Source organism: Pseudophryne corroboree, chromosome 1 (assembly GCF_028390025.1).
Source record: "Pseudophryne corroboree isolate aPseCor3 chromosome 1, aPseCor3.hap2, whole genome shotgun sequence".
Lineage (NCBI taxonomy): Eukaryota > Metazoa > Chordata > Amphibia > Anura > Myobatrachidae > Pseudophryne > Pseudophryne corroboree.
Window position 1 is genome coordinate 446,821,877 of NC_086444.1, and position 23,686 is coordinate 446,845,562.

The 23,686-nt window shown below is 46.9% G+C and overlaps 2 protein-coding genes across 5 annotated transcripts in view; one reads left to right on the forward strand and one right to left on the reverse strand.

The window, feature by feature from the left end:
- CIROP (ciliated left-right organizer metallopeptidase) overlaps positions 1 to 4,272 on the forward strand; it is a 42,479-nt gene extending 38,207 nt beyond the window's left edge. Inside the window, exons 13-15 of the mRNA XM_063913549.1 lie at positions 259 to 500; positions 3,822 to 3,989; positions 4,070 to 4,272. Coding sequence (XP_063769619.1) covers positions 259 to 500; positions 3,822 to 3,989; positions 4,070 to 4,265 — 606 coding nt within the window. The 3' untranslated portion in view covers positions 4,266 to 4,272. The remainder of the gene's footprint in view (positions 1 to 258; positions 501 to 3,821; positions 3,990 to 4,069) is intronic.
- C1H14orf119 (chromosome 1 C14orf119 homolog) overlaps positions 4,195 to 23,686 on the reverse strand; it is a 67,574-nt gene continuing 48,082 nt past the window's right edge. For all 4 annotated transcript variants that reach the window (XM_063913550.1, XM_063913553.1, XM_063913551.1 and 1 more), the window contains exon 2: positions 4,195 to 5,025. In XM_063913550.1, coding sequence (XP_063769620.1) covers positions 4,675 to 5,022 — 348 coding nt within the window. In that variant the 5' untranslated portion in view covers positions 5,023 to 5,025 and the 3' untranslated portion in view covers positions 4,195 to 4,674. The remainder of the gene's footprint in view (positions 5,026 to 23,686) is intronic.

A 23,686-nucleotide genomic window follows, 5' to 3' on the forward strand; every position in this document is an offset into this window, starting at 1 on the left:
GGTTGAAGGGGAGGTGCTTTTATGCTAGAAAAAGTTAACCAGTTAAGTGGTAGTTTCTGAATCCTCACTACACTACATGGTCAAGAAGTGTTACCCAGATGGAGAAAAATAAATAAAACACAAAGTGTTGCCCATAAAAATTAGCCACATCTAGAAAAGCCAGTTAACTGATGGGAGTTTTTTTTTCTTCATGAAATGTTTACTGGGCTCTTGAACATAAAAGTCTTTTGATTAATTTTTTTTGGTCAACTCTTGCAGGTGAAAGGTTTTGAAGGTGGCCTTCTGTGCCCAAATGGAAGACTCTGTTTGGGATTTCGTCAGCCATCTCTCCCAACACCAGTTTCAATCACGGCATCCATTTCTAGCATATTTCCTACAGCAGGACAAGGAATCCAAGTCCAGGTGAAAATCATGCATGGTGCTAAATGGACCAAAGAACAAAAGATGCTCCTCATGGGTGAAATTATCGGAGTTATCGCACAACATGCTGGAGTGCAAAGGTGAAACATAGTCATTAAATAAAAGTTATAAATTAAATAGGACTAGAATGTCAAAGGCATGAAGATTAAAAGGAACCTCTTACCATAAATACAAATTGTACTTGCTATATAAAAGCACAATATTCAAGTATAGTCAGGCAACAGAAATAATGCAACATTATTTAAAGTAATCGCTTTTACAATGTTTACATTCGTGAGCATACAATATATTGAGTTCTTTCGTTTACAGACATATAAAGGGGTGAATAAAATCAGATACAAATAAATACACATTAGTACCATTTCAGTGTATTGGCTACCAGTCTCCTGGGATTTCGGCAGACCTTGTTTAATATCTAGGGTAGAAATTAGTTTTTTTTTTGGCCATCTATAAAGATTACTTATATAGTAAAGATTTATTTGTATGCTTGAAACAGGTCTTGCACCATGTCATTTAATTTAGCAGTGTAAAAGGGGCATACAACTAGACGATTTAAGTGGACGATATGCACAATAAAAATATAAAAAAATATTATCGTGCATATTGTTTAGTCTGTATGCACGATAACGATGCGTGCTCCCGCAGGTCATTATGATTTATCTTTATCAATTCAACATGCAGTTTAGGCTATATCTTTCATGACTGCATGTTCAGGTATGGGAGGGGTGACGTCACTGAACGATATTGTTCACTATATCATTCAGTGTGTATGCTCTTCCATTCTGCAGCTGGGGAAATTTCAAGGGAAATCTTGATTGGTTCAAAATCGTCTAGTGTATACCTGCCTTAAGTTACTTGACGTGACTCAGTAATAATGCTGTAAATGCAGCACCCAAGAGTCATACTTGCATCCAGGTTTGGGGAACCTTTGGCCCTCCAGCTGTTGTTGAACTACACATACCAGCATGCACTGCTAGTTTTGCTATTTGGCCATGCTAAAACTGTTGCATGGCATCCTGGGATGACAACAGCTGAAGGGCCTAAGGTTCCGTATCCCTGTTATATCCAGAAGGACCTCATTGTTTAACTACTTGCCTGGCATGGTCGCATCAGATGCTACCACACCAGCAAGTGCTTTACCTGACCTGGGGCCTAATTCAGACTGGATCACTGAAGCGACCGCTATCGCAGTCTGAAGCCCTTTGGGGAGTGCACTGCGTGTGCGCACCCTGGGAGGCCTAGTGAGATACTAAAAGCATCTCAGGGCTGCGATCACCTCTGCCTGTCAATCAGGCAGAGGCGGTCGTGAGGCGGGAGGGGGGTGCCAACGACATTATAACGCTGTTGGTGGGGGGCAGTCTGGACAGCGCAGGTGTGTCCGGACCATTGCGGGGGCTTTCCACAGTCGCTGCAACTCGGGACACGGCAGGTAGCCACCCGCCAGCGCAGCTAGGCTGAGCAGGCAGGGAGCTACTCGGCGGGTGCAAAAGCATCGCACCCATGTGTGTGTGTGTGTGTGTGTGTGGTGGTGAAGGGGGGCAGGCAGGGCCTGACACGCGGGGTGGACTAGCCTTGTGCTGGACGTCTCCTGCATGTCCGAGTAACTGAACACAGATCAGATATGAATCACCCCCCTAATCAAACAGGATGCGACCAGTCAGATAGTCCGTGTTTGCAGCTGTAGGGAAGAGAAACTTCCCTCTGCTGCTCTCAGAGGGACCGGAAGGTCTCTCTGCCTTACCACACCCTCTCCCAGTGTTTGCCGCGCTGCGGCAGGACCCCCCCACCCAGTGGATGCAGACAAGCAGCCGCTGGGGAAGTGTAAATTAACCCCCACCAAGCCCCTCCTATGTACTTGGCGGCTGTCCGAGCTGTTAAAACTAAAGACGTGATGGTTGCAATATTTCTGATGGTGCTGACCGATGTTCTGATGTTTGGGGCTATTTTTTTTTTTGTTTTTTTAATAAATATAAAATTATACATTTTTTTGTCAGTTAAGTGGTTAAAAGCATGCATTCTCAGTCTGTATGTGGAGACAAAAACATGGATCACCAACCTGTTTCATAGGGAAGCCCACTACCCTATCTCCTGAGCCAAAATACTAAATACATAGGGCTCGATTTACATGTGGATGCAGCTGCATTCGTAATTGCGATTTTTTTCCAGATTTGCAACTGCAGTATTATGCAAATGATAGTTTCAGCCTTCCCCTTGTGTACTTGCTTGTGAAGGAATGTGCAATCCCCGAGATGCACACTTTCAATTGCCATGGACGGTGTAAATCTGCCGGCATTTGTAAACAAGCCATCAGTTTTTATTATTCTCGCCATCTTCACTTGCAGCAGCTTATGGCAGGCATCTTCTACTCAACTCCAGCAAGGGAGGCCACATTGCCACAAGTCAGAGGCAATACTCACTATGTGCCTGCTGGGTCTAAGCTGGTTGTCAGATCCAGTCCAGGTTTTGCAGTGTGCCAAGATTCACAACCAAGCAGTCAGCACACCTGTGAGCTGGAATAACTGTTTTGCTGCAAACAGAGTACAGTGCTCTTGTTGCCGGACAAGCTGGCCAGGCAATAGTACGGGGTGGTGGTTAGCTTAGGGTGCCAGGGCCTGGATGGCCCATATATTTTATGCAAGCTGTCTGTGAACCAGAGCGGCAAACCTGGTACTGTGTCTGCTTTATCTTGTATGGTGTTTGAGACCTGCTGATATACCAGACTTGATACCTGTTTGTGCAGTGGCTTCTAAACTGATGTGAATAAACACATAAACACTGTTTTGCCGTACTGCTGGAAATTATTCTTCCCGCCTTGTGACAATACATAGTCGTACAGTGAAAGAAACGCAAGCGCCATAGGGGTTTTCAGGACTTATTAGGCAAGTGGCTGCGCTCCACTGCGCAAGCATCAACCTCTGAATCAGGCCATAAATTTTTAATTTTAAGAATATATTTGTATAATAAAAGCAGTAACACGTACTAATCACAATAATAAATGTGTAGTAAACTATAATATTCTAATAAGAATGAGCTTCTTAGTGCCCATTTTAATCGATTTGTGAATGCCCATTGCGACAAGGTGACCTTATTCAGATGGTACCTCCGTCTCTAGCATCTGCCTACAGGTTACACAATGTTGGTAAGACCGAGCTGAAAGCTTCTCTCATAAAATAACCTAAGAATAAGTGTTCTCAGTTAAAGTAAATACAGTCACACCTTTCAAAGTGCTTTTTTTTTTCCTATCACTTTTTCCACTCAAGGTAAAAACAATATACAATACCTTTACACTATGGAGAGAAGTCACTTAGTAAAATCGTTTACGTGTATGTAGAATAATGTAGGCAAGATAAGACATGTATACCCTATTATCATTATTAAAGGAATATCACCTCTTTGTTCAGATGCTTCCTGCATGCTTTCTCAGAGCCAGACAAAGACTTCTCATTTACACTTATGGCTGGTGGAACCAATAATTGTCCCCCTGGAAGTTCCCCAAATGTGACTTTTACGAACTTCTTGGATGAGCTTATTACATATGAGTCTCTTCAGTTTTCCACCATCACCATCAGGTGAGAATTTGTTATAGTAATTGTAGTTTCTATACAACTCAATAGAAATCCCAGTGCTAAATCTCTTTCTCCCTCTGCAGGCTCCAGTCTCCCGTCTCCCATAGCTCCATTATGAGTGAAGCTGGAATAATTGTGGGCTGTTTCTGTGGCATATTTTGTGTACTTCTGATTCTCACTCTCACCTGGTGCAAGCACAAGACACGGATTCTACAAGTTAGAGACATTTATCATTCACAAGTTGAAACAAAAGAGAAGAATTATGTAGTGAGCGTCTGAGAGAGAAAAAATCACTTCAAATACAGGATTTAAAAGGAGAATCCCATCACTTTTACATTAGGACAAATCAAAACGTCTTCAAATACAGATTAGAAGAGTAGACTATCAGAATTGTCCAAATATAATAATTGCTTCATAATTTAAGCCATTTCTGTTAGGTGTAACAAAACGGACTCCTCCTGTTCATTTTATAGCAACATATTCTAGCTATAAAAACAATTTTTACACCTTCTAAGTAGTAGCAAAAGTGGAGTAAAACATTTCTGAGATTCACTGAATCTTGCAATACTATTCTGATTCAAGTCCAATATGTCTTTCATATTCCCTTCATCAACTCCAATAGTACTTCCTCAAATCACTCCCATGTTTGATGTTTAACTTTCTCAGCATACATCCAAGCTGTTACCCATCAGGCCTTGCCTGCAGTCCCAGCAACCTCCTTGTAAAACAATGCTACAAAATCTTGATCCTGCTGCTCCAATCGTCGTATAAATTCATTCCTTTCATCCTCATCCCAGCCCTGGAACCATTGATCCCAAAGTCTCATTTGGCATTGAAAGATGCTAGGTGGTGCTGCAGAAAGATTCAATGAGCCCAATCCCTCAAGGAGTAAGCAGAGCTTCCCAGGCACTGCTTTACACACCATATCCTGAAGGAAGCTTTTGCGCTGTGGTTCCGTCCATTCAGAAAACCAATGGAGAATGCAGTGCATCTCCTGTGAAGGAACATATGAAATGGGGATAGCCTCCTCAGTCATAACCTGGTAAATAAAGGCAAACATTGTTAATGAAGTCAAATCTTATTATTTTTATTATTGCCATGGATACACTAGATTGAGTTAGGATTGTATTTTGGAAATCAGACATATGTAGTTTGTATTTTTATCAACAAATACTAGTTTTAAAGGATTTACACTCCAGTAGTGGCTTGATGGCATCACGGCTTTCTAGACTATTTCTGTTTATAGGATATAAAGATCTGAAATCAGCTACCACAGCTGTGCTTATGGGCAGAGCACAAGCCATTAGTAGCCCTGATGCCATATGCTGCTCTGTCATGTCATGGCACCACAACAGTGTTATCTCTCATATTTATGGAAGAGAACAAGGAGCTCAGAAGGTCCAACTATTCAGAATGACTTCTCTTTACAGACCCACATAATATATACTCAAGCACACAATAATTATAGACATTCTGCCATACATTGCAAAAGGACACACTCAACATGCTGTAACTTAAAGGGGGGATTCAATTATTGGTCTCCCCGGCCACCACTAGATGGTGCCCAACAAAGCAATTCAATTGTTACTCCGTTTGGGCACGCATACAGCCGGGGAGACACATTTCAGCTTGCAGACTCCAATGTTTGGGTTCTCAAACGCGAGTTTGTGCACCCTAATCTGGTTTTTGCACGGCTTAACCCGGTACAATTGGGCACGCATACGAGGAATGCATGCAAAACAGGGGCAACAATTGAATAGCCCAATAAATTTGGACACCCACAAAACAACTAAATCAGCCCCAAAGTGTCCTGGCTCTGTGTTCAGCAGTGTGCATGATGCCAAAGGAAAACTGGGCAGCAACTACTCTGAGGTGGCAAATGGCCACATGATTGCCCATACAGCACATGAAAAAAGGCTTTTTTTCCAGAACAGAAAGAGACTAGCTTGAGATAAATGCAAGTTATCAATGCTTACTTCTGCGCATGCGTGAAATTCCATATAAACTTGTCCCACGTTGTGTATGCACAGAGGTGCTGTTGCGATTGAAACACATGGTATCATATAAAACACACAAAAGTGGTCGCAAGAGCGTGCGACTCACAATCAACCCCAACTGCATTTTATTCATTTGTACTATGATCCCTCAATGTACAGCACTACATAACATGTTAATTATTTTAGAAACAATAATTTCAGTGTCACTGAACTGTATTATATCAACAATATGTTTTATTAAATATCTTATTTAGAAACAATATAAGACATTTAAGTTGTAGAAAAGGTGTTCTATAGTAAAAACATAAATTGATGTGTCAGGCCACCGTTTTTCTGGAGCCCACGGTAAGATGGCACTGATCAATATGCTTTGACAAAGCATCCCAGGCAAAACACGTGTCAGAGGTCCTGTGGCTACTCTTCATTGAAATGTTATATGAAATGTTTCCAATGCGTTTCATTTAATTGAAAAGCTGCGACACTCAGGACAACTAGTGGAGCATATTTAGGGGACAAGGAGTGAAGATGTTTGAGATGCTGCCCGATAGATTAATAAAATATTCAAAAACCTAGCCATTTCATTACTGTGTAGCTGGATTTACTGTGATAGTGCTGAGCAGACAACAATACCGTCAACAGCAGTTACCGTGTATACAAACATTAATGTGATGAATTGTTAATTAAACTGTGAGTATGCCAGCAGAGATAGTAACAGAAAAATAGCAAACTCCAATCTAGATGTAAGAAAACTACAATGTTACTAATAAAATGTATTTAACATGTAACTACTCTTTACACTGAGGATTCAGCATTTGGCAGTTTTCAGTACTGCTACATATCAAAATCCAGAAGTTAACTGCTGTATCAGGACGAGTAGCAGTGTGGAGGTAATACATTTTTGTTCTCTGATATACAAAGTTGAAATAACAAATACACAAGGATTTTAGTATTCATACAAGGAGCTAAGTGCCACACCTTGTGTGTCATGTTATAACAACATAATTAAATAGTGTCTGTCAAACACGTACAAACGTATAATTGTCAAGACAAAAAGTCAAATAAGTTTTTACTGTACTAATTACTCCTACAAACTACAATGACAGCCTAATTACGCTGTGGCTGTACCTATTTCCTCATACAAATAATAAGAATTTACTCACCGGTAATTCTATTTCTCGTAGTCCGTAGTGGATGCTGGGAACTCCGTAAGGACCATGGGGAATAGCGGGCTCCGAAGGAGGCTGGGCACTCTAGAAAGATTTAGGACTACCTGGTGTGCACTGGCTCCTCCCACTATGACCCTCCTCCAAGCCTCAGTTAGGACACCGTGCCCGGACGAGCAGACATAATAAGGAAGGATTTAGAATCCCGGGTAAGACTCTTACCAGCCACACCAATCACACCGTACAACTCGTGATACTATATCCAGTTTGACAGTATGAAAACAACTGAGCCTCTCAACAGATGGCTCAACAATAACCCTTTAGTTAACAATAACTATTTACAAGTATTGCAGACAATCCGCACTTGGGATGGGCGCCCAGCATCCACTACGGACTACGAGAAATAGAATTACCGGTGAGTAAATTCTTATTTTCTCTAACGTCCTAGTGGATGCTGGGAACTCCGTAAGGACCATGGGGATTATACCAAAGCTCCCAAACGGGCGGGAGAGTGCGGATGACTCTGTAGCACCGAATGAGAGAACTCTAGGTCCTTCTCAGCCAGGGTATCAAATTTGTAGAATTTTGCAAATGTGTTTGCCCCTGACCAAGTAGCTGCTCGGCAAAGTTGTAAAGCCGAGACCCCTCGGGCAGCCGCCCAAGATGAGCCCACCTTCCTTGTGGAATGGGCATTTACAGATTTTGGCTGTGGCATGCCTGCCACAGAATGTGCAAGCTGAATTGTACTACAAATCCAGCGAGCAATAGACTGCTTAGAAGCAGGAGCACCCAGCTTGTTGGGTGCATACAGGATAAACAGCGAGTCAGATTTTCTGACTCCAGCCGTCCTGGAAACATATATTTTCAGGGCCCTGACAACGTCTAGCAACTTGGAGTCCTCCAAATCCTTAGTAGCCGCAGGCACCACAATAGGCTGGTTCAGGTGAAACGCTGACACCACCTTAGGGAGAAACTAGGGACGAGTCCTCAATTCTGCCCTATCCATATGGAAAATCAGATAAGGGCTTTTACATGATAAAGCCGCCAATTCTGATACTCGCCTGAAGCCAAGGCCAATAACATGACCACTTTCCACGTGAGATATTTCAGATCCACGGTTTTTAGTGGCTCAAACCAATGTGATTTTAAGAAACTCAACATCATGTTGAGATCCCAAGGTGCCACAGGAGGCACAAATGGGGGCTGAATATGCAGCACTCCTTTCACAAATGTCTGAACTTCAGGTACTGAAGCTAGTTCTTTTTGAAAGAAAATCGACAGAGCCGAGATCTGTACTTTAATGGAGCCTAGTTTTAGGCCCATATTCACTCCTGCTTGCAGGAAATGCAGAAATCGACCTAGTTGAAATTCCTCTGTTGGGGCCTTTTTGGCCTCGCACCATGCAACATATTTCCGCCATATGCGGTGATAATGCTTTGCCGTAACATCTTTCCTGGCCTTAATAAGCATAGGAATGACTTCTTCCGGAATACCCTTTTCCTTTAGGATCCGGTGTTCAACCGCCATGCCGTCAAACGCAGCCGCGGTAAGTCTTGGAACAGACAGGGCCCCTGTTGTAGCAGGTCCTGTCTGAGCGGTAGAGGCCACGGGTCCTCTGAGAGCATCTCTTGAAGTTCCGGGTACCACGCTCGTCTTGGCCAATCCGGAACCACGAGAATGGTGTTTACTCCTCGCTTTCTTATTATTCTCAATACCTTTGGTATGAGAGGCAGAGGAGGGAACACATAAACCGACTGGTACACCCACGGTGTCACTAGAGCGTCCACAGCTATCGCCTGAGGGTCCCTTGACCTGGCGCAATATCTTTTTAACTTTTTGTTGAGGCGGGACGCCATCATGTCCACCTGTGGTTTTTCCCAACGGTTTACCAGCATCTGGAAGACTTCTGGATGAAGTCCCCACTCTCCCGGGTGGAGGTCGTGTCTGCTGAGGAAGTCTGCTTCCCAGTTGTCCACTCCCGGAATGAACACTGCTGACAGTGCTAGTACATGATTCTCCGCCCATCAGAGAATTCTTGTGGCTTCCGCCATCGCCATCCTGCTTCTTGTGCCGCCCTGTCGATTTACATGGGCGACTGCCGTGATGTTGTCTGACTGGATCAGCACCGGCTGGTGTAGGAGCAGGGATTTTGCTTGACTTAGGGCATTGTAGATGGCCCTTAGTTCCAGAATATTTATGTGAAGGGAAGTCTCCTGACTCGACCATAGTCCTTGGAAGTTTCTTGCCTGTGTGACTGCCCCCCAGCCTTGAAGGCTGGCATCCGTGGTCACCAGGACCCAGTCCTGTATGCCGAACCTGCGGCCCTCTAGAAGATGGGCACTCTGCAGCCACCACAGTAACGACACCCTGGTTCTTGGAGACAGGGTTATCAAGCGATGCATCTGAAGATGCGATCCGGACCACTGGTCCAACAGGTCCCACTGAAAGATTCTGGCATGGAACCTGCCGAAGGGAATTGCTTCGTAAGAAGCCACCATCTTTCCCAGGACCCGCGTGCAGCGTTGCACTGATACCTGTTTTGGTTTCAGGAGGTCTCTGACTAGAGATGACAACTCCCTGGCTTTCTCCTCCGGGAGAAACACTTTTTTCTGGACTGTATCCAGAATCATATCCAGGAACAGTAGCCGTGTTGTCGGAACCAGCTGTGACTTTGGGATATTCAGAATCCAGCCGTGCTGGTGCAGCACCTCCTGAGATAGTGCTACTCCCACCAACAACTGTTCCTTGGACCTCGCTTTTATTAGGAGATCGTCCAAGTACGGGATAATTAAAACTCCCTTTTTTCGAAGGAGTATCATCATTTCCGCCATAACCTTGGTAAATACCCTCGGTGCCGTGGACAGTCCAAACGGCAGCGTCTGGAATTGGTAATGGCAATCCAGTACCACAAATCTGAGGTACTCCTGGTGAGGATGGTAAATGGGGACATGCAAGTAAGCATCCTTGATGTCCAGGGATACCATGTAATCCCCCTCGTCCAGGCTCGCAATAACCGCCCTGAGCGATTCCATCTTGAACTTGAATTTTTTTATGTATGTGTTCAAGGATTTCAAATTTAAAATGGGTCTCACCGAACCGTCCGGTTTCGGTACCACGAATAGTGTGGAATAGTAACCCCGGCCTTGTTGAAGTAGGGGTACTTTGATTATCATCTGCTGAGAATACAGCTTGTGAATTGCCGCTAGCACCGCCTCCCTGTCTGAGGGAGCAATCGGCAAGGCAGATTTTAGGAACCGGTGGGGTGGAGACGCCTCGAATTCCAGTTTGTACCCCTGAGATACTATTTGAAGGATCCAGGGATCCACCTGTGAGCGAGCCCACTGATCGCTGAAATTCTTGGAGGCGGCCCCCCACCGTACCTGGCTCCGCCTGGGGAGCCCCACCGTCATGCGGCGGACTTGGAAGAAGAAGCGGGGGAGGACTTTTGCTCCTGGGAACCTGCTGTTTGTTGCAGCCTTTTTCCCCTACCTCTGCCTCTGGACAGAAAAGACCCGCCTTTTCCACGCCTGTTTTTCTGGGTCCGAAAGGACTGAACCTGATAAAACGGCGCCTTCTTAGGCTGTGAGGGGACATGGGGTAAAAATGCTGACTTCCCAGACGTTGCTGTGGAAACTAGGTCCGAGAGACCATCCCCAAATAATTCCTCACCCTTATATGGCAACACTTCCATGTGCTTTTTAGAATCTGCATCTCCTGTCCACTGGCGAGTCCATAAGCCTCTCCTAGCAGAAATGGACAATGCACTTACTTTAGATGCCGGTCGGCAGATTTCCCTCTGTGCATCTCTCATATATAAGACTGAGTCTTTTATATGGTCTGTGGTTAACAGGATCGTGTCTCTGTCTAATGTGTCAATATTTTCTGACAGTTTATCTGACCAAGCAGCGGCAGCACTGCACATCCAAGCTGACGCAATAGCTGGCCTAAGTATAATGACTGTGTGTGTATATACAGACTTCAGGATCGCCTCCTGCTTTCTATCAGCAGGTTCCTTGAGGGCGGCCGTATCCGGGGACGGTAGTGCCACCTTTTTAGACAAACGTGTGAGCGCTTTATCCACTCTAGGGGGTGTTTCCCAACGTGACCTATCCTCTGGTGGGAAAGGGAACGCCATTAGTACCTTCTTAGGAATTACCAATTTTTTATCAGGGAAAGCCCACGCTTCTTCACACACTTCATTTAATTCATCTGATGGGGGAAAAAAATAAGATTTTACTTACCGATAAATCTATTTCTCATAGTCCGTAGTGGATGCTGGGACTCCGTAAGGACCATGGGGAATAGCGGCTCCGCAGGAGACAGGGCACAAAATAAAAGCTTAAGGATCAGGTGGTGTGCACTGGCTCCTCCCCCTATGACCCTCCTCCAAGCCTCAGTTAGGATACTGTGCCCGGACGAGCGTACATAATAAGGAAGGATATTGAATCCCGGGTAAGACTCATACCAGCCACACCAATCACACCGTACAACTTGTGATCTGAACCCAGTTAACAGCATGATAAACGCAAGGGAGCCTCTGAAAAGATGGCTCACAACAATAATAACCCGAATTTTTGTAACAATAACTATATACAAGTATTGCAGACAATCCGCACTAGGGATGGGCGCCCAGCATCCACTACGGACTATGAGAAATAGATTTATCGGTAAGTAAAATCTTATTTTCTCTGACGTCCTAGTGGATGCTGGGACTCCGTAAGGACCATGGGGATTATACCAAAGCTCCCAAACGGGCGGGAGAGTGCGGATGACTCTGCAGCACCGAATGAGAGAACTCCAGGTCCTCTTCAGCCAGGGTATCAAATTTGTAGAATTTAGCAAACGTGTTTGCCCCTGACCAAGTAGCTGCTCGGCAAAGTTGTAAAGCCGAGACCCCTCGGGCAGCCGCCCAAGATGAGCCCACTTTCCTTGTGGAATGGGCTTTTACTGATTTTGGCTGTGGCAATCCTGCCACAGAATGTGCAAGCTGAATTGTACTACAAATCCAACGAGCAATCGTCTGCTTAGAAGCAGGAGCACCCAGTTTGTTAGGTGCATACAGGATAAACAGCGAGTCAGATTTTCTGACTCCAGCCGTCCTGGAAACATATATTTTCAAGGCCCTGACAACGTCAAGCAACTTAGAGTCCTCTAAGTCCCTGGTAGCCGCAGGTACCACAATAGGTTGGTTCATGTGAAATGCAGAAACCACCTTAGGTAGAAATTGAGGACGAGTCCTCAATTCCGCCCTGTCAGAATGAAAAATTAAGTAAGGGCTTTTATATGATAAAGCCGCCAATTCTGACACACGCCTGGCTGAAGCCAAGGCTAACAGCATCGACACCTTCCATGTGAGATATTTTAAGTCCACAGTGGAAAGTGGTTCAAACCAATGTGACTTTAGAAAACTCAACACCACATTGAGATCCCAAGGTGCCACTGGAGGCACAAAAGGAGGCTGTATGTGCAGCACCCCTTTTACAAATGTCTGAACTTCAGGTACTGAAGCCAGTTCTTTTTGGAAGAAAATCGACAGGGCCGAAATTTGAACCTTAATGGACCCTAATTTTAGGCCCATAGACAGTCCTGTTTGCAGGAAATGAAGGAAACGACCCAGTTGAAATTCCTCTGTAGGGGCCCTCTTGGCCTCACACCACGCAACATATTTACGCCAAATGCGGTGATAATGTTTTGCGGTTACGTCCTTCCTGGCTTTGACCAGAGTAGGAATGACTTCTTCTGGAATGCCTTTTTCCCTCAGGATCCGGCGTTCAACCGCCATGCCGTCAAACGCAGCCGCGGTAAGTCTTGAAACAGACAAGGCCCCTGCAGTAGCAGGTCCTGTCTTAGAGGTAGAGGCCACGGTTCGTCCGTGAGCATCTCTTGAAGTTCCGGGTACCAAGTCTTCTTGGCCAATCCGGGACCACGAGTATAGTTCTTACTCCTCTCCTTCTTATGATTCTCAGTACTTTTGGTATGAGAGGCAGAGGAGGGAACACATACACTGACTGGTACACCCACGGCGTTACCAGAGCGTCCACTGCTATTGCCTGAGGGTCCCTTGACCTGGCGCAATATCTGTCCAGTTTTTTGTTTAGACGGGACGCCATCATGTCCACCTTTGGTTTTTCCCAACGGTTTACAATCAGGTGGAAGACTTCTGGGTGAAGTCCCCACTCTCCCGGGTGAAGGTCGTGTCTGCTGAGGAAGTCTGCTTCCCAGTTGTCCACTCCCGGAATGAACACTGCTGACAGTGCTATCACATGATTTTCCGCCCAGCGAAGAATCCTTGCAGCTTCTGCCATTGCCCTCCTGCTTCTCGTGCCGCCCTGTCTGTTTACGTGGGCGACTGACGTGATGTTGTCCGATTGGATCAACACCGCCTGACCCTGAAGCAGAGGTTTTGCTTGACTTAGGGCATTGTAAATGGCCCTTAGTTCCAGAATGTTTATATGAAGAGATGTTTCCATGCTTGACCACAAGCCCTGGAAATTCCTTCCCTGTGTGACTGCTCCCCAGCCTCTCAGGCTGGCATCCGTGGTTACCAGGATCCAATCCTGAATGCCAAATCTGCGGCCCTCTAGTAGATGAGCACTCTGCAGCCACCACAGGAGAGACACCCTTGTCCTTGGCGACAGGGTTATCCGCTGATGCATCTGCAGATGCGATCCGGACCATTTGTCCAGTAGATCCCACTGAAATGTTCTTGCATGGAATCTTCCGAATGGAATCGCTTCGTAAGAAGCCACCATTTTTCCCAGGACCCTCGTGCACTGATGCACTGAGACCTGGCCTGGTTTTAGGAGGTTCCTGACTAGCTCGGATAACTCCCTGGCCTTCTCCTCCGGGAGAAACACCTTCTTCTGGACTGTGTCCAGAATCATTCCTAGGAACAGTAGACGTGTCGTTGGAATCAGCTGCGATTTTGGAATATTTAGAATCCACCCGTGCTGACGTAACACTACCTGAGATAGTGCTACTCCGACTTCTAACTGTTCCCTGGATCTTGCCCTTATCAGGAGATCGTCCAAGTAAGGGATAATTAAAATGCCTTTTCTTCGTAGAAGAATCATCATTTCGGCCATTACCTTGGTAAAGACCCGAGGTGCCGTGGACAATCCAAACGGCAGCGTCTGAAACTGATAATGACAGTTTTGTACTACAAACCTGAGGTACCCTTGGTGAGAAGGGTATATTGGGACGTGGAGATAAGCATCTTTGATGTCCAGAGACACCATATAGTCCCCTTCTTCCAGGTTCGCTATCACTGCTCTGAGTGACTCCATCTTGAATTTGAACCTTTTTATGTAAGTGTTCAAGGATTTCAGATTTAAAATTGGTCTCACCGAGCCGTCCGGCTTCGGTACCACAAACAGCGTGGAATAATACCCCTTTCCTTGTTGCAGGAGGGGTACCTTGATTATCACCTGCTGGGAATACAGCTTGTGAATGGCTTCCAAAACTGCCTCCCTGTCGGAGGGAGACTTTGGTAAAGCAGACTTCAGGAACCGACGAGGGGGAAACGCCTCGAATTCCAGTTTGTACCCTTGCGATACTACCTGTAGAATCCAGGGATCCACTTGCGAGTGAGCCCACTGCGCGTTGAAATTCTTGAGACGGGCCCCCACCATATCTGAGTCTGCTTGTAAAGCCCCAGCGTCATGCTGAAGACTTGGCAGAAGCAGGGGAGGGCTTCTGCTCCTGTGAAGCGGTTGCATGGTGCAGTCTTTTTCCTCTTCCTCTGCCCCGGGGCAGAAAAGAGTGGCCTTTTGCTCGCTTGTACTTATGGGAACGAAAGGACTGAGTTTGAAAAGACGGTGTCTTTTTCTGCTGATGTGGAGTGACCTGGGGTAAAAAGGTGGATTTTCCAGCCGTTGCCGTGGCCACCAGGTCCGATAGACCAGCCCCAAATAACTCCTCCCCTTTATACGGCAATACTTCCATGTGCCGTTTGGAATCCGCATCCCCTGACCACTGTCGCGTCCATAACGCTCTTCTGGCAGAGATGGACATAGCACTTACTCTTGATGCCAGGGTGCAAATATCCCTCTGTGCATCACGCATATATAGTAATGCATCCTTTAAATGTTCTATAGTTAACAAAATATTGTCCCTATCCAGGGTATCAATATTCTCAGTCAGGGAATCCGACCATGCGACTCCAGCACTGCACATCCAGGCTGAGGCGATTGCTGGTCGCAGTATAACACCAGTATGTGTGTATATACTTTTTAGGATATTTTCCAGCCTTCTATCAGCTGGTTCTTTGAGGGTGGCCGTATCAGGAGACGGTAACGCTACTTGTTTAGATAAACGTGGGAGCGCCTTATCTACCCTAGGGGGTGTTTCCCAACGCGCCCTAACCTCTGGCGGGAAGGGATATAATGCTAATAATTTTTTAGAAATTAGCTGTTTTTTATCGGGGGAAACCCACGCTTTTTCACACACCTCATTTATTTCCTCTGACTCAGGAAAAACTATTGGTAGTTTTTTCTCACCCCACATAATACCCTTCTTTGTGGTACTTGTAGTGTCAGAAAGGTTCAATGCCTCTTTCATTGCCGTGATCATGTAACGTGTGGCCCTACTGGACATTACGTTTGTCTCGTCACCGTCGACACTAGACTCAGTATCTGTGTCAGGGTCTGTGTCGACCCACTGAGGTAACGGGCGTTTTAGCGCCCCTGACGGTGTCTGAGACGCCTGGACAGGCACTAATTGATTTGCCGGCTGTCTCATGTCGTCAACAGTTTTTTGCAAATTGCTGACATTATCACTTAATTGTTTAAATACAATCATCCAGTCAGGTGTCGACTCCCTAGGGGGTGACATCACCAACACAGGCAACTGCTCCGCCTCCACATCATTTTCCTCCTCATACATGTCGACACACGCGTACCGACACACAGCACACACACCGGGAATGCTCTGATAGAGGACAGGACCCCACTTAGCCCTTTGGAGAGACAGAGGGAGAGTCTGCCAGCACACACCCAGCGCTATATATATATATACAGGGATAACCTTATATAAGTGTTATTCCCTTATAGCTGCTGTTATTATCGTTATTTGCTGCCAAAAATGCCCCCCCTTCTCTTTTTTACCCTGATTCTGAAGCAGGACTGCAGTGGAGAGTCAGGGAGCCGTCCTTCCAGCGGAGCTGTGAGGGAAAATGGCGCTTGTGTGCTGAGGAGATAGGCTCCGCCCCTTCACGACGTCCTTATCTCCCGCTTTTTTGTGTAAAAATGGCAGGGGATTAAAATACATCCATATAGCCCAGGAGCTATATGTGATGTATTCTTTTTGCCACCTAAGGTATATTGTTATATTGCGTCTCAGGGCGCTCCCCCCCAGCGCCCTGCACCCTCAGTGACCGGAGTGTGAAGTGTGCTGAGAGCAATGGCGCACAGCTGCGGTGCTGTGCGCTACCTTAGACTGAAGACAGGATGTCTTCTGCCGCCGATTTCACCGGACCTCTTCGTCTCTTCTGGCTCTGTAAGGGGGACGGCGGCGCGGCTCCGGTGACCCATCCAGGCTGAACCTGTGATCGTCCCTCTGGAGCTAATGTCCAGTAGCCTAAGAAACCCGATCCACTCTGCACTCAGGTGAGTCCGTTTCTTCTCCCCTTAGTCCCACGATGCAGTGAGCCTGTTGCCAGCAGGACTCACTGAAAATAAAAAAACCTAAACTAAACTTTTATTCTAAGCAGCTCAGGAGAGCCACCTAGATTGCACCCTTCTCGGCCGGGCACAAAAATCTAACTGAGGCTTGGAGGAGGGTCATAGGGGGAGGAGCCAGTGCACACCACCTGATCCTTAAGCTTTTATTTTGTGCCCTGTCTCCTGCGGAGCCGCTATTCCCCATGGTCCTTACGGAGTCCCAGCATCCACTAGGACGTCAGAGAAATAAGAATTTACTTACCGATAATTCTATTTCTCATAGTCCGTAGTGGATGCTGGGGACTCCGAAAGGACCATGGGGAATAGCGGCTCCGCAGGAGACTGGGCACAAAAGTAAAAAGCTTTAGGACTACCTGGTGTGCACTGGCTCCTCCCCCTATGACCCTCCTCCAAGCCTCAGGATACTGTGCCCGGACGAGCGTACACAATAAGGAAGGATTTTGAATCCCGGGTAAGACTCATACCAGCCACACCAATCACACCGTACAACTTGTGATCTGAACCCAGTTAACAGCATGATAACAGAAGGAGCCTCTGAAAAGATGGCTCACAACAACAATAACCCGATTTTTGTAACAATAACTATGTACAAGTAATGCAGACAATCCGCACTTGGGATGGGCGCCCAGCATCCACTACGGACTATGAGAAATAGAATTATCGGTAAGTAAATTCTTATTTTCTCTAACGTCCTAGTGGATGCTGGGGACTCCGAAAGGACCATGGGGATTATACCAAAGCTCCCAAACGGGCGGGAGAGTGCAGATGACTCTGCAGCACCGAATGAGAGAACTCCAGGTCCTCCTCAGCCAGGGTATCAAATTTGTAGAATTTAGCAAACGTGTTTGCCCCTGACCAAGTAGCTGCTCGGCAAAGTTGTAAAGCCGAGACCCCTCGGGCAGCCGCCCAAGATGAGCCCACTTTCCGTGTGGAATGGGCTTTTACAGATTTTGGCTGTGGCAGGCCTGCCACAGAATGTGCAAGCTGAATTGTACTACAAATCCAACGAGCAATCGTCTGCTTAGAAGCAGGAGCACCCAGCTTGTTGGGTGCATACAGGATAAACAGCGAGTCAGATTTTCTGACTCCAGCCGTCCTGGAAACATATATTTTCAGGGCCCTGACTACGTCCAGCAACTTGGAATCCTCCAAGTCCCTAGTAGCCGCAGGCACCACAATAGGCTGGTTTAAGTGAAATGCTGAAACCACCTTCGGGAGAAATTGAGGACGAGTCCTCAATTCTGCCCTGTCCGTATGAAAAATTAGGTAAGGGCTTTTATAGGATAAAGCCGCCAATTCTGAGACACGCCTGGCTGAAGCCAGGGCTAACAGCATTACCACTTTCCATGTGAGATATTGTAAGTCCACAGTGGTGAGTGGTTCAAACCAATGTGATTTTAGGAATCCCAAAACTACATTGAGATCCCAAGGTGCCACTGGAGGCACAAAAGGAGGCTGTATATGCAGTACTCCCTTGACAAACGTCTGAACTTCAGGAACTGAAGCTAGTTCTTTTTGGAAGAATATTGACAGGGCCGAAATTTGAACCTTAATGGACCCTAATTTTAGGCCCATAGACAGTCTTGTTTGCAGGAAATGCAGGAATCGACCCAGTTGAAATTCCTCTGTAGGGGCCTTCCTGGCCTCGCACCACGCAACATATTTACGCCAAATACGGTGATAATGTTGTACGGTTACATCCTTCCTGGCTTTGATCAGGGTAGGGATGACTTCATCCGGAATGCCTTTTTCCTTCAGGATCCGGCGTTCAACCGCCATGCCGTCAAACGCAGCTGCGGTAAGTCTTGGAACAGACATGGTCCCTGCTGGAGCAGGTCCTTTCTTAGAGGTAGAGGCCACGGGTCTTCCGTGAGCATCTCTTGAATTTCCGGGTACCAAGTCCTTCTTGGCCAATCCGGAGCCACGAGTATAGTCTTTACTCCTCTCCTTCTTATGATTCTCAGTACCTTGGGTATGAGAGGCAGAGGAGGGAACACATACACTGACTGGTACACCCACGGTGTTACCAGAGCGTCCACAGCTATTGCCTGAGGGTCCCTTGACCTGGCGCAATATCTGTCCAGTTTTTTGTTGAGGCGGGACGCCATCATGTCCACCTTTGGTTTTTCCCAACGGTTCACAATCATGTGGAAGACTTCTGGGTGAAGTCCCCACTCCCCCGGGTGAAGATCGTGTCTGCTGAGGAAGTCTGCTTCCCAGTTGTCCACTCCCGGAATGAACACTGCTGACAGTGCTATCACATGATTTTCCGCCCAGCGAAGAATCCTTGCCACTTCCGTCATTGCCCTCCTGCTTCTTGTGCCGCCCTGTCTGTTTACGTGGGCGACTGCCGTGATGTTGTCCGACTGGATCAACACCGGCTGACCCTGAAGCAGAGGCCTTGCCTGACTTAGGGCATTGTAAATGGCCCTTAGTTCCAGGATATTTATGTGAAGTGACGTTTCCATGCTTGACCACAAGCCCTGGAAATTTCTTCCCTGTGTGACTGCTCCCCAGCCTCTCAGGCTGGCATCCGTGGTCACCAGGACCCAATCCTGAATGCCGAATCTGCGGCCCTCTAGGAGATGAGCACTCTGTAACCACCACAGGAGAGACACCCTTGTCCTTGGAGACAGGGTTATCCGCTGATGCATTTGAAGATGCGATCCGGACCATTTGTCCAGCAGATCCCACTGAAAAGTTCTTGCGTGGAATCTGCCGAATGGAATCGCTTCGTAAGAAGCCACCATCTTTCCCAGGACCCTTGTGCATTGATGTACTGACACTTGGCCTGGTCTTAGGAGGTTCCTGACTAGGTCGGATAACTCCCTGGCTTTCTCTTCCGGGAGAAACACCTTTTTCTGTACTGTGTCCAGAATCATTCCTAGGAACAGCAGACGTGTCGTCGGAATCAGCTGCGATTTTGGAATATTTAGAATCCATCCGTGCTGTCGTAGTACTACTTGAGATAGTGCTACTCCGACCTCTAACTGTTCTCTGGACCTTGCCCTTATCAGGAGATCGTCCAAGTAAGGGATATAATAAGAATTTACTTACCGATAATTCTATTTCTCGGAGTCCGTAGTGGATGCTGGGGTTCCTGAAAGGACCATGGGGAATAGCGGCTCCGCAGGAGACAGGGCACAAAAGTAAAGCTTTTACAGGTCAGGTGGTGTGTACTGGCTCCTCCCCCTATGACCCTCCTCCAGACTCCAGTTAGGTACTGTGCCCGGACGAGCGTACACAATAAGGAAGGATTTATGAATCCCGGGTAAGACTCATACCAGCCACACCAATCACACCGTACAACTTGTGATCTAAACCCAGTTAACAGTATGATAACAGAGGAGCCTCTGAAAGATGGCTTCCTAAACAATAACCCGAATTAGTTAACAATAACTATGTACAAGTATTGCAGATAATCCGCACTTGGGATGGGCGCCCAGCATCCACTACGGACTCCGAGAAATAGAATTATCGGTAAGTAAATTCTTATTTTCTCTATCGTCCTAAGTGGATGCTGGGGTTCCTGAAAGGACCATGGGGATTATACCAAAGCTCCCAAACGGGCGGGAGAGTGCGGATGACTCTGCAGCACCGAATGAGAGAACTCCAGGTCCTCCTTTGCCAGGGTATCAAATTTGTAAAAATTTACAAACGTGTTCTCCCCTGACCACGTAGCTGCTCGGCAGAGTTGTAATGCCGAGACCCCTCGGGCAGCCGCCCAAGATGAGCCCACCTTCCTTGCGGAATGGGCCTTAACAGATTTAGGCTGTGGCAGGCCTGCCACAGAATGTACAAGTTGAATTTTGTTACAAAACCAACGAGCAATCGACTGCTTAGAAGCAGGTGCACCCAACTTGTTGGGTGCATACAGTATAAACAGCGAGTCAGATTTTCTGACTCCAGCCGTCCTTTGAATGTATATTTTTAAGGCTCTGACAACGTCCAACAACTTGGAGTCCTTCAAGTCGTCTGTAGCCGCAGGCACTACAATAGGCTGGTTCAGGTGAAACGCTGATACCACCTTAGGGAGAAAATGCGGACGCGTCCGCAGCTCTGCCCTATGTCGAATGGAAAATTAAATAAGGGCTTTTATAAGACAAAGCCGCCAGTTCAGATACTCTCCCGGCCGAAGCCAGGGCCAGTAACATAGTCACTTTCCATGTGAGATATTTCAAATCCACATTCTTTAGTGGTTCAAACCAATTGGATTTGAGGAAATCTAAAACTACATTTAGATCCCACGGTGCCACCTTAGGCACCACAGGAGGCTGTATATGCAGTACTCCTTTGATAAAAATCTGGACCTCAGGGACTGAGGCCAATTCTTTGTGGAAGAATATTGATAGGGCCGAAATTTGAACCTTAATAGATCCCAATTTGAGACCCATAGACAATCCTGATTGCAGGAAATGTAGGAAAACGACCCAGTTGAAATTCCTCCATCGGAGCACTCCGCTGCTCGCACCACGCAACATATTTTCGCCAAATACGGCGATAATGCTTCGCGGTGACTTCCTTCCTTGCCTTTATCAAGGTAGGAATGACTTCTTCTGGAATGCCTTTTCCTTTTAGGATCTGGCATTCAACGCCATGCCGTCAAACGCAGCCGCGGTAAGTCTTGAAAAAGACAAGGACCCTGCTGAAGCAGGTCCCTTCTCAGAAGTAGAGGCCACGGATCGTCCGTGACCATCTCTTGAAGTTCCGGGTACCAAGTCCTTCTTGGCCAATCCGGAGCCACTAGTCTTACTCCTCTTTGCCGTATAATCCTCAATACCTTTGGTATGAGAGGCAGAGGAGGAAACACATATACCGACTGGTACACCCAAGGTGTTACCAGCGCGTCCACAGCTATTGCCTGCGGATCTCTTGACCTGGCGCAATACCTGTCCAGTGTTTTGTTGAGGCGAGACGCCATCATGTCCACCATTGGTTTTACCCAACGGTTTAATAGCATGTGGAAAACTTCTGGATGAAGTCCCCACTCTCCCGGGTGAAGGTCGTGTCTGCTGAGGAAGTCTGCTTCCCAGTTGTCCACGCCCGGGATGAATACTGCTGACAGTGCTATCACGTGATTCTCCGCCCAGCGAAGGATCCTGGCAGCTTCTGCCATTGCCCTCCTGCTTCTTGTGCCGCCCTGTCTGTTTACATGGGCGACTGCCGTGATGTTGTCCGACTGGATCAACACCGGTCTTCCCTGAAGCAGAGGTTCCGCCTGGCTTAGAGCATTGTAGATTGCTCTTAGTTCCAGAATGCTTATGTGAAGAGACTTTTTCAGGCTCGACCACACTCCCTGGAAATTTCTTCCCTGTGTGACTGCTCCCCAGCCTCTCAGGCTGGCATCCGTGGTCACCAGGATCCAATCCTGTATGCCGAATCTGCGGCCCTCCAATAGATGAGCCTCCTGCAACCACCACAGAAGGGATACCCTTGTCCTCGGCGACAGGGTTATCCGCAGGTGCATCTGAAGATGCGACCCTGACCATTTGTCCAACAGATCCCTTTGCATGGAATCTGCCGAAAGGGATTGCTTCGTAAGAAGCTACCATTTTTTCCCAGGACTCTTGTGCATTGATGTACAGACACCTTTCCTGGTTTTAGGAGGTTCCTGACCAGGTCAGATAACTCCTTGGCTTTTTCTTCGGGAAGAAAAACCTTTTTCTGAACTGTGTCCAGAATCATCCCCAGGAACAGCAGACGAGTTGTCGGCATTAATTGGGATTTTGGAATATTCAGAATCCATCCGTGCTGCTTTAGCACCTCTTGAGATAGTGCTAAACCCATCTCTAGCTGTTCTCTGGACCTTGCCCTTATTAGGAGATCGTCCAAGTATGGGATAATTAATACGCCTTTTCTTCGAAGAAGAAATATTATCTCGGCCATTACCTTTGTAAAGACCCGAGGTGCCGTGGACAAACCAAACGGCAGCGTCTGAAACTGATAGTGACAGTTTTGTACAACGAACCTGAGGTACCCCTGGTGTGAGGGGTAATTGGAACGTGGAGATACGCATCCTTGATGTCCAAGGATACCATAAAGTCCCCTTCTTCCAGGTTCGCTATCACTGCTCTGAGTGACTCCATCTTGAACTTGAACTTCTTTATGTATAGGTTCAAGGACTTCAGATTTAGAATAGGCCTTACCGAGCCATCCGGCTTCGGTACCACAAATAGAGTGGAATAATACCCCTTCCCTTGTTGTAGAAGAGGTACCTTGACTATCACCTGCTGAGAATACAGCTTGTGAATGGCTTCCAAAACCGTCTCCCTTTCTGAGGGGGACGTTGGTAAAGCAGACTTCAGGAAACGGCGAGGTGGCTCTGTCTCTAATTTCAACCTGTACCCCTGAGATATTATCTGCAGGATCCAGGGATTTACCTGCGAGTGAGCCCACTGCGCGCTGTAATTTTTGAGACGACCGCCTACCGCCCCCAAGTCCGCTTGCGAAGCCCCAGCGTCATGCTGAGGCTTTTGTAGAAGCCGGGGAGGGCTTCTGTTCCTGGGAAGGAGCTGCCTGTTGCTGTCTCTTCCCTCGTCCTCTGCCTCGTGGCAGATATGAATAGCCCTTTGCTCTCTTATTTTTAAAGGAACGAAAGGGCTGCGGTTGAAAGGTCGGTGCCTTTTTCTGTTGGGGAGTGACTTGAGGTAGAAAGGTGGATTTCCCGGCCGTAGCCGTGGCCACCAAATCCGATAGACCGACCTCAAATAACTCCTCTACGCATCGCCTGTCCACTGTCGTGTCCATAAAGCTCTTCTGGCCGAAATGGACATAGCACTTACCCGTGATGCCAGTGTGCAGATATCTCTCTGTGCATCACGCATATAAAGAAATGCATCCTTTATTTGTTCTAACGACAG